The sequence below is a fragment of the Lathyrus oleraceus genome, chromosome 1, assembly GCF_024323335.1.
Source record: "Lathyrus oleraceus cultivar Zhongwan6 chromosome 1, CAAS_Psat_ZW6_1.0, whole genome shotgun sequence".
Classification (NCBI taxonomy): Eukaryota; Viridiplantae; Streptophyta; class Magnoliopsida; order Fabales; family Fabaceae; genus Lathyrus; species Lathyrus oleraceus.
In genome coordinates, this window is record NC_066579.1 from 99,564,271 (window position 1) to 99,575,441 (window position 11,171).

At 34.0% G+C, this 11,171-nt stretch overlaps 1 protein-coding gene and 1 long non-coding RNA gene across 2 annotated transcripts; one reads left to right on the forward strand and one right to left on the reverse strand.

Moving 5' to 3' along the window:
- Window positions 1-572: 572 nt before the first annotated feature.
- Window positions 573-1,271, forward strand: LOC127119309 (uncharacterized). Its single transcript, XR_007802753.1, has 2 exons — window positions 573-677; window positions 968-1,271. It is a non-coding gene; the product is annotated as an uncharacterized LOC127119309 (long non-coding RNA).
- Window positions 1,272-1,696: 425 nt separating this feature from the next.
- Window positions 1,697-7,503, reverse strand: LOC127119308 (DEAD-box ATP-dependent RNA helicase 46). Its single transcript, XM_051049513.1, has 9 exons — window positions 7,321-7,503; window positions 6,162-6,496; window positions 5,310-5,465; window positions 5,078-5,146; window positions 4,291-4,560; window positions 3,761-4,111; window positions 3,326-3,603; window positions 2,690-3,115; window positions 1,697-2,574 (listed from the first exon to the last, which is right to left on the reverse strand). Exons 2-9 carry the CDS (start codon window positions 6,471-6,473, stop codon window positions 2,184-2,186), a joined length of 2,253 nt encoding a protein of 750 aa, XP_050905470.1. The 5' UTR covers window positions 6,474-6,496; window positions 7,321-7,503; the 3' UTR covers window positions 1,697-2,183.
- Between the last annotated feature and the right edge of the window lie 3,668 nt (window positions 7,504-11,171).

An 11,171-nucleotide genomic window follows, 5' to 3' on the forward strand; every position in this document is an offset into this window, starting at 1 on the left:
TTTAAATTTACCTATTAGTATAAATTTTATGATACTATTTATCTGAGAGAACGTATTAAAACAACTATAATATAATCAAACTTTTAGAGTTACAAAATGAATAGTCATATCAAATGTAGGTAAGGTGCAGCCTAACTTTAACCATTTGTTTATAACTTTTGGTTTTTTAACTTATTTAACAATAATTAATTTGTTCATGTTTACTTAAATTCATCGGCTTGATAAGCTTTAAAAACTTTTTATATGGCATGTATCCTAATTTTTTTTAGCTAAATAGATCGTAACCTTTTATTAGTTTGCCTGACCTATTTTATCCCTATTTGAAAATAAGTAGTACAATTAATATATTTTCTTTATAAAAAGATATAACCAATTAATTAGTTAAATTAAAAGAATTAAATTGATTTGCTTTAAAATATTATTTATCATAAGAGCATTATACTTCCTTCATTTTATTTTGTAAGCAAATTTTAACTTTTTATATTCATTAAATAATTGAAATTTTAACTTTTTATTTTGTAAGCAAATTTTAGCTTTAAAATATATATATATTTCTCTCTCCTTTATTTCTTCTCTCTTAAACCAAGTGATACCTCAAGCCTACTTGTCTATTTTTCTCTCCACAACTTCTCTTCCAAGTTAAACACACCCCGAAAGTTTGCAGACTTTTTGAATAGGTTTGTGATCCCCTTCTCAAGCTTTAAGAGTATGAATAATTTTAATAGATTTGTGATCCCCTACTTAAGCTTTAAGAGAGCTTACTTATATTAAGTCGAGGGTCACAAATCTATTCAATATATCCGTCTGCGTTTTTCCATATGCAACAACGTTTTTTTGCTTGAATAGGGAGGCTGGCATAGCAATCTTTGTCAGGCTGTGTCTTTGGCCTCCCGCACTTCTCAAGTTACTTTAGGAGTTCTGGTGCAGTAGTGCTTGTGGTCAATAATTGCTTGTGTTGCTCCTGTAGGCTGTCATAGGGTGGTCAAGACTGCTGTTGGTGGCTGTTTGGAGGAAGGTTCGAGTGTAGTGTTTTGATCATGAAATAATTGGAGCTTGTTTTGGGAGTTCTTTTAATAGTTTTTGTTTCTGCAATGGTGGCTTAGAGGTTTAATGGCAGGTCACTTGGCCCATTTACTCTAGATTTAATTCTAGTTTTAAGTTTGTTTCTGGTGGCCTGTGCTATTGTATTGGTTTTGAATGCTACTGGTTGTATTGGCATGTCTTATGCCGTTTTTCCTTAAGCTCAATAAATTCTTTAGCCTTTTCCAATATATATATATATATATATTAAAGTAAGCTTTAAGAGTATGAATAATTTGATTTTTGAATTATTCTATTAAACTCAATGAAAAATTTACCATAATATATAGTTAAAATATGGTAAATCTCTAAACGGTCATGAAGATCGACTCCCTCAAATCATAAAAAGTACAGAGTCCTTGTTATTTATTCTTTGCATATAGGAGGATGAATATTAAGCTAAATCCTAGTACATGTACTCCAACTATAACATACAAATGAGCTAAATACTTAAGATAGTCAAACTATGACTTAATATTTCACTTATTTTAGGTGCTCAGTTTGGGCTTCCTTTCTTTTCTGCCAAACCAAATATGATAAAAAAAAATATCACCACATATATTATGATATTTAATTTAACCAAAAATGTACCCTTGGACCTCTTAAATCCTACATCTGAAAAAATTGATTGATTTTGTATTATAATAATAGAAGCACGATAGCAGTTCGTGCATAATACAAACAAACAACACTGGTATGTTGTCAATGAAATCAATATAAAAGTCACATTTGTTCGCTGCTCCTTTAACAAAAAAACTATGATGCAGCTCTCAATCAGAAAACGATGGATGCAACATTTCATAGTGGCTTAAACAAATTCTAGTCTGGCTGTGTAGAAGATATAAACTAAACCTTTAGCAAAATAATAAACATAAAACCATCAACACATTTGTTACTAGGTTCTTCACCTATCAGGCAACCATCAACATATTTGTTACTAGGTTCTTCACCTATCAGCCTAGCTTCTCAAAATATACATTTGCCCATTAATTCCACTACCAGATCCTATATCTTGCAAATGTCCATGTACCAATGTCTTTCAAAATACTGATAGTGGACCAAAATTACCTTAACATATCGTCAAAGTAGAAGTAGCCAAAATTCTAATTTGCACTTTGATATATAGAAGAATCATCATGACCTATCATTCCTTCTTCCTCAGGAATCATCCCTTCCTCCAATTCTCCATTGTAAGGATGAGAACCACCGTTTCTTCCAACACCTGAACTACTGTTGGTCCTACCACCGCCAGGGGGGGATGGTGAACGTTTTCCCTTGTCATGTCTATAAGGACTATGACTACGGCTTCGCTCCCGGTTAAAGCTCTTGTTGCGATCACTGCCTCCTCCATTGCGTTCCATCATTGCTTGATGAAAGCTGACGGGGGCATTATATTGAGATGGTGCAGCCTTGACAGGACTGCGGCTGCGCTCGCGAGTTTTGAAGCGATCACTCCAGCTAGATCCCCTGTCAGGGCTTCGATCACGTTCATTCCTAAGCCACAGAACAAATAAAAATCCTTTTACAAAACTCAAATCCACAGATATGTAAAAACTTAACATTATCTTTCAGCAGAGAGGAAAATAAACTAACAAATATATAAGCTAACCTCTGTGAGTCATAGTCAAATCCACGGCCTCCACCTCTGCCAAAAGCAGCAGAAGACCCATATCCACCCCTTCCTCCATAACTTGAATCACTACCCCTTCCACCATATCCTGAATCATTACCCCTTCCACCATACCCAGACCCAGAGTCATAACTCTTCGCACCGAATCCAGAATCGCCACGACCACCAGAACCATATCGTCTGGATCTGCCAAACCCACCGCCACCCCTGGATGACAATTCACGAAGTTCTGGAGGGACTTTCTGATTTGCACCCTCTAAGATTTTGATAAGATCTGAAGCATGCTTAGCATCCTGGTCCCCGAAGAAAGTGTAAGCTATACCGGTGGCTCCGGCCCTCCCAGTCCTTCCAATCCTATGAACATAATCCTCCACTCCTGTAGGGAAGTCGTAGTTGACAACCACTCTGCAAAAAGATATGGTCAATTCCACATATGATAAAAATTCATTGTCATTCCCAAATATCGTTACTATTCTGAGATAGAAGTTTCAGCCTTTTAACATAATTATGACAACATACTACTTCAATGCATACAGAACACTAACTCTGTCATCAATATATTAGCATAAAATGAATACTAAACAATATATGATATTTACAGAAATGGTAAACAACCTAATGTCTTTGACGTCCAGTCCACGAGCAGCAACATCTGTAGCTACAAGTACAGGAGTCCTTCCACTTCGAAACTGATTCAACACATGATCCCTATCAGCCTGAGATTTATCCCCATGTATAGCAGCAGCTCCAAACTGGCGTGTAAGATTACGAGCAAGTTGGTCACACATTTTCTTGGTAGAACAAAAAATAATTATCTTTGATCCTTGATCCTGTGACCGCAAAATACTTTCCAGTCGCCGCTGTTTCTCCATATGTGCCAAAACTTCAATATGCTGTTACAGTAACATTAAAACACATAAATATAATGTTCATAAAATCCTACAACATAAGTACACTGAAGAAAAAATAGCATCAGTGGAAGAAGAGGACTGTCAATGATATAAGCTAAAGTGACATTGCACCAAAACATATCAGTAGTAAATATCAAACCTGAGTAATGGACTTGTTAGCAACAAGCTCATCTACGTTGCCAATGTTCACTTGGACAGGATTGACAAGCAGGTCAGCTGCAATTTTCCTAACCTCTTTAGGCCAAGTTGCCGTAAACATAAGAGTTTGCCTGCGAGCGGGCACGCCGTTCACAATCTTCCTAATTTGAGGTTCAAAACCCATGTCCAGCATCCTGTCTGCCTCATCTAGGACTAGGTAAGAGACCTGGTGTAGACTGATTCTCCTCATCTCAAGAATATCATTCAAGCGACCAGGTGTGGCTACCACAATATCCGCTCCGCGGTCAATATCTCTCAATTGAGGACCCTTTGGTGCTCCTCCGTACAAACACTGGTGAAAAAATCATAACTAATAAGTAATAAGTAGGAAGCTCGAGAGGGAATCAAAGTTGCAACAAGTTTTTCAATAGCTCAGTTTAACCCAAGCAACCTATTGCAACAATAATTTGCCTTGATGTCCATGCTGATGCATGAAAGAAGTAAACAAAAATAAAAAGAGAGAACACATACAGTGCAGGCAATTCTTGATGTTTTACTGAACTTCACAGCTTCATCTTGAATTTGTGTTGCCAACTCCCTTGTTGGTGAAAGTACCAATATAGTGGGCCCCATTTTGGCGTTATTATTAGTGCGCTTGAGGTGAATAAATGCTGGAAGTAAATACCCCAAGGTTTTCCCTGAACCTGTTTTAGCAATGGCAACTATATCTTTACTTTGAAGGGCAATGGGCCACGATTGTGCCTGAATTGGAGTTGGGGCTGAGAACCCAGCATTTTGTACCTAAAAAAGGAAAATCCAGGAGATTGGTTTTCTTTGGGACTTATAGATTAGAGGTTTAATATCGGAAGAAGCATTATCCTCCATATGCAAGACACCAATGCTTGCTGATGCAAGCTAGTACATAAGGAGGCCTCTTCTTCCGTACGGACCAAGTGGCAGACTGAATCATGACCAACAGCAGTCCCAGCCATGAGCTTGGATGATTCGGAAAGCCCTTCCAAACAACTTGGTCCACCATAAAGGACGCTCCAAAGTCCAAACTAAATGCTAGCCCCACGAAAGAGGGCACCACACCGTACGACATTAGCTCCACCCCAGGAGCAAACATCGCACCTACGACCAAAAAGTAAAGATGGAAAAAAATTATCATGAGCCCGAAACTTGGAGATTAGAGCTTCAGGAATCATAGTTTTGCACTAGAAACATTTGGATCAGATACCTAGAGAACTTGTGTAACCTTCTAACTGCCATTACTGCAGATAGATGAGAAAGACGAAAAGATAATAGAAGTTGATACCTCTTTAAGAATCTCTGATGGAAAGCCAGAAGACGCAAATGACATAACAGGTGGAGGCACATTATCTCCCTAGAAAAAAATACAAACAAAAACTTAATTAAGTCATGTGATAGGAGCACATCCCAAATGCATTGATAGTACCTAATTATCTGGACATATTCTTCAATATCTTCTCAAAATATGGAATTGACTAACATTAATACCAGATGCAAATATATATGTATGTACTTACCGTAACAGTGATCTCATGACGACGTCTATAAGCCTCTGGAGTTAATGCAGGTCCTGTATCTGATGCTACAAGACCTTTGATAGAACTAACATTTCCAGTAACATGTGTTCCATTTGCAACATTATTATGAGAACTATTAGTGCCACCTTTGGAGCTCTACAAAATGAAGATAAAATAAAATAAATCCCCGGGACAAACTAGAACCGAGATAAATGTATAGCTGATTTATTAAAAACAAAATAAAAATGAGAGAAATGTAAATCTGATTTTTAAGAGATATTATTTAAACACCAAATTTTTTACACCATATATAACCCTGCATACCTCTGTCTCTATCTCCCACCTACTCTTCTTTTTAATTTTACATTTCCTCCGATTATGAAAATACACTAATACACCAAAAAACAAAAGGGACATCGTAAGGAGTCCCAATTATGGATGTTCAAATATGATTTCCCAATGTTGAAACAAATACTGTAAAAATAAAAAATGAGAGAAGTACAGCTAACTCTTAAAGCACCGCCAGTTTTCTTCAAGCATGATATTGCATTCATATTCCATTCCATATGTATTTGTAAGGGCCCAAATTTCTCTAAAATCTATTTGGGGAAAAGGAAAGATTTAAATTGGTTGATATATTGTGCCCTTCACTATTTTGTTCTGAAATCTCAATGGAGGTAAAACTTATCTCTTTTCTTCATCGTTGATAAGGATAACACAATCAGTAATTGAAATTTACAAAAACCAAACCATAACTAGTTTGTATAATATTTTTTAGTGTTGCATATCAAAACGATTTTCATGTCTTATGCGCTATTGTCAATTGTCATAACACAAGAGTTGAGCACAAACCTGATGGCTCCGGGATCCACTTTCATCTGACCCTCCATTTCCATTCCTATCATACCTATCACTGAAATCAGGACTGCGACCACGCCCTTGAGAAGATTGTTGAACCTGGACAGAAGAGCTAGGCACAGCAGAAGGCTTTGGTGGGGCAGCTGAGCTCAAAGGCCTCTCGTACTGGGTGACATTTGTCTCAGGATTCCAAAAGTAAAGATACCCTGTCTTGCCATCCACAAGGCCCTTCCATGGTTTAGGAAGGGTAGGATCAGCTGGTGCATACCTAGGACCCACTGAAGTCGCTGTTGCTGTAGCAGCCATGGCAAGGGAACAAAAACACAATCCTAACACCACCACAAAATAACAAAATATAACAAATAAGTAACAAAATAACCCACCTTAAAAAGAATTAAAAACCTAGCAATAAACTACTGATTCACAATTTCACATTTCACCAAGAAGGAACACTAGCATATTAATACTAAAAGAGCTAATATATAACATCTCCAAACTACCCAATTCTATCAAAATCTACACCCTCATGTTAACACGTTCAATTTGATCATTTAATAATAAATGCAACAATACAATCCTAAAACCACCACAAAATAGCTACATAACAGATCACTAATAATCTACCTAAAAAGTAAGTAAAATTAAAACCTAGTAATGAACTAATGATTCACAATTTCATATTTCACTACTAGGGAACATTTACACTAGCATAATAAACTTTACGAGCAGATATACGTTGAATTTGATCAGTTCATGATAACAGCAACATAAAACCCACTATCACCCAAATCAAACACTCCTCCACATATCTAGAAAGAAGAAAGAAAACGTACAAATCAAAGCAAACAACGAGTTCAAACTTATACACACAACACATCAACAAAACAAGCTATTCCCAAAACATTAAAAAAACCGCACTCAGAAAACCTAAATCTAGCACAAGTAACAACCACCACATGCAACACAACCCTAATTCAAAAAACAAAGCACTATATCAAATCAAACTATCACCTTGTTCCGTAGCAAAAACAAAACCCTAATAGTTGATTACGGAGCAGTAAAAGCAAGAAATGCAAGAAATTAACATTGGAAAACTAAATTCGTATATAAATCAATCAACGAAAAAGTAAAATCGGATCGAATCTGGTTATACCGGTTGATGAGCGAGGAATGGAAGTGAATTACGCGGTTTCTAAGGTCGGTTTCTCTCTCTACAAGATGTGTTTCTCTCTCTAGAACCAAATAGCACGATTTGGGAATGGGTGGGTGAGAAAGAGAGAGGGAGAGAGAGAGGAGCGACAAGAGAAGGTAGTGAATGAATGAATATGATTTATTTATAGTAATTAGAAATTGGAGATATTTTATTATTGTAAAGAGAAAAGTGAATGTGTTGGGTTAGGTTAGGTGTGTGTGAGTGATTCTTCTTCTAACCATGGTTAGTTTTTTCAACTTTGAAATTTGGACCATAGTTAACTCTCTAAAAGTCCAATTTCATTTTGTATATTGCACAAAAATGTTAGGTCTAAGCTTCACTTTGTACTGGTTTATATTTTCTATATGTATCAAATTTTGAAGATGTTTAGATATTTGTGGGGAAAGTGAAAAGCATGTTGAATTTTAAAATTAATTATAGTTGTAAATTTTTTTATTGATATTGAAGACAAATTGCAACTTTTATCTTTGTCATTTTAACGAAAAGAATAAGTTTTTTATTTTTAATTGTGCAGTTAATGATTTAGATAGATTTTTTTTAATTTGTGAATTTTGTTTCTTTAAATAAAAAGAATAAATTTGTCCTTTTTTATTTTATAGTTATTGACTTAGATGAATCTTTCTAGGATTCATGAAAAAATCAAACTTATTTAAGACATTAACTTTTCAGAATAAAATGGATATGATTTAGAAAATAGCAAAGTAAGTGTGATGAATTTCTGCGGAAAAAGGTTGGGTAACTCAATACAAACGAAGCGATGCAACATGGTAACAAGGCCGACTGCAGAGGTTTAATCAGAAATAACAATGGCAGTTGGATAGGGTGTTTTCAAAGGCGTTTAGGAAGTGTATCATCCTAATGGCAGAGCTTTGGGGTTTATTGGAATGGTTAAAATCAATATGCAGCAAGGGGCACAAGAAAGTGGAAATTCATAAGTTGGACGTATGACTTATCTTCTTCGACAAATTCTGATGGGTTTAAGTCAAGATTTGGAAGCTCGCATTATGTATGTGTATCGTGAAGCAAATAATTGTGCAGATGATCTTGCAAAATTATGAGTCATACATATTGTAAGCGTAAGATTTTATGATAATTGACCTCTTGACGCCTATAATACTTATATAGCTGATATACTTGGTAACTCCACGAAAATGATATTCTGATCCCAACAAAAAAATCAAACTTATTTGTATACTCAAATTAATTATACTCATAAATTGAATCATTTAAAAAAATTATAAATCAGGGTGTCATTTGATAATGGCTCAAAAGTTGGATGTTATTATGAGTTTAACTCAAAAAAACATATATCTCATGATTTATATTCTGCCTTAAAAATTAATCATTCAAACATACCTTTTTGTATACTTGTATTTTTGTTAAATACAATTATATAAAACTAAAAAATTATACTAACTTTAATTATTTTTTGATTTTATATGATAGTTATGCTAGACTTTTCTATTTTTCATAAGCATTTCTCATTTGAAAAATAAAATATTAGATATAGTTTATGCACACTACAATTTTTTAATAATTTTAAGTCATAAGACATGTTCTTACTTTTTTTACAATAAATTTATTTATTTTAATTGAAACATATTTCATATGGTTAGATGCTTCTTATGCCACAAGAAAAAACTGCTAAGGAGTGAGAACAAATTCAAGAAATAATTAATACTCGTATCCTTTAATATTCAAAATTACATATAACTTTTATTTTTATTGTAGCTTAAAAAATTTGAGAATTGTTCAAAAATAATAAAATCGCCACCAAATTTTTTTAAAATATAGAAATATTGAAGAAAAACCCCTTTAAAAATAAAATAAAAAATGATTTTCAAAACTAAATTTTAGGTTTAGTAGTTGATTATGCGCAAGAGAGATATTAGCACCATACGACATTTAAGGGTGAAAATATGGCAGACCTTAGAAGATCTAAGCCATCGGGCCTACGATAAGTTTTGGGGGTTATTTTTCTTGCCCTTAGTTTTGCTCACTCATCACGGTTAAATTTCATTGATGCCCCTAAAATTCAGATTTTAATTTCCTGATGCACCCAAAAATGAAAAAATACGCTAAATGGAAAATGTGAATGCCAACAAAAAAATTGGAGATTAGAATTCGGATTTTTTTCTGATATGTCATATATGTTTGACTTCTTTGATTATGATATGATTTTTTTGTGTAATTACAGATAAAATGTCTGACAACCAAGACATATTGACGCATTGTATAATGGCCTTATAGCTTCCGTTTAGCGGGAAAAAGTTAAACCATCTCGTCCAAACATTGGTGTCAGTTCAATTGATGCAGGAACGTCGTCTTCTGGAGTTCTCGTGTCTCTGGCATCGTCCTCCCGTATACATGAGTCTGCTATTGATGTTGATGATGCCCCAAAAGTCCATTTTGATGACCATTTTGTGGTCGTTCCTGGTGTTTTCCAGAAGGCCCCTCAGACCTGTTGCTTGTTCCTTTGTATCCAAACCATGTTGTTAGACACGTGTGGGATTGAGAGGTAGCATAAATATTCAATACTTATTTTAAACATTTGTGAATTAAGATTTGAACTTTTTGACAATGATGTTTTTTTACAATATCTTGATACATTGAATCGTAAATAAATCAATCAACAAAAGACTAAAATTGGATAGAATTTGGTTGTAACAGTTGACGAGCGAAGAATGGAAGTGAATAATGGGGTTTCTGAGGTCCTCTTTCTCTCTAAAAGTTATGTTTCTCTCTGCATAACCAAATGACGTGATTTGAGAAAGGGTGGATCAGGAAAAAAAAAGAGGGAGAGAGATGAGCGACAAGAGACAACAATGAATGAATATGGTTTATTTATAGTAGTCAGAAATTGGAGATGTTTTAATTTTTGTAAAGAGAAAAGTGAATGTGTTGGGTTAGGTTAGGTGTGTGTGAAAGAGATTCTTCTTACCGTGGTTAGCGTCTTCAAAAACCCAATTGTATTTGTATATTGCACAAAAAAGTTAGATCTAAGGTCCACTTGTATTGGTTTAGAAAAATTCTTTCTATATGTATACTTTGAAGTTGGTCATCATGTCCCATATGAATAGTAAAGTGATGGTTAAATTTTGAAGATGTTATGTGTTGGTGATGAAAGTGAAAGGGATGTTGGATTTTGAAACTAATTAAAGTTATAGTAATTATTTTTAACTGAAGTTGAATGTTGGTTGTAGCTTTTTAAGTTAAATTTGTCGTTTTTAATTATGTGGTTAATATTTTTTTATATATTTGCAGGATTCGTGAGCTTTGTCTCTTTAATAAAAAGAATAAGTTTTTTGTTTTTTATTACCCTGTTAATATTTTAGATAGATCATTTTAGCGTTTATGAATTTTGTTTCTTATGAAAAGAGTAAGTTTGTCGTTTTTGATTTTGTAGTTAATTTCTTAGATATAAAATTTAAGAGTTCATGAATTTTGTCTCTTTAATAAAAGAATAAGCTAGTCGTTTTTTATTTTGAGTTAATGACTTATATAAATCTTTTCAGAATTCGTGAACTTTATTTCTTTAATAAAAAGAATAAGTTTGTTGCTTCTGATTTTATTGTTTTTTTTATAGATCTTTTTAGGATCCATAAAAAAACCAAACCTGGGATAACTATATTCATAAGTTGCGCAACTAAAAAAAGTTATAAATCAAAATGTCATTTTAGTAATGACTCAAAAGTTTCATGATTTTATGACTTAGCTTAGTTATTTGTATTTTGTTTTAAAGTCAATCATTCAAACAAACTCTTTTGTATACTTGTATTTTTGTAAAATAA

What these genes read in the sequence shown, in the direction of transcription:
- LOC127119308 (XM_051049513.1), bottom strand. Translation starts at nt 6,473, where the DNA reads ATGGCTGCTACAGCAACAGCGACTTCAGTGGGTCCTAGGTATGCACCA. An exon ending in GTGGATCCCGGAGCCATCAG is followed by an intron (nt 5,466 to 6,161) that starts GTTTGTGCTCAA and finishes TTCATTTTGTAG; the next exon opens with AGCTCCAAAGGTGGCACTAA. An exon ending in TTTGACTATGACTCACAGAG is followed by an intron (nt 2,575 to 2,689) that starts GTTAGCTTATAT and finishes TCTGTGGCTTAG; the next exon opens with GAATGAACGTGATCGAAGCC.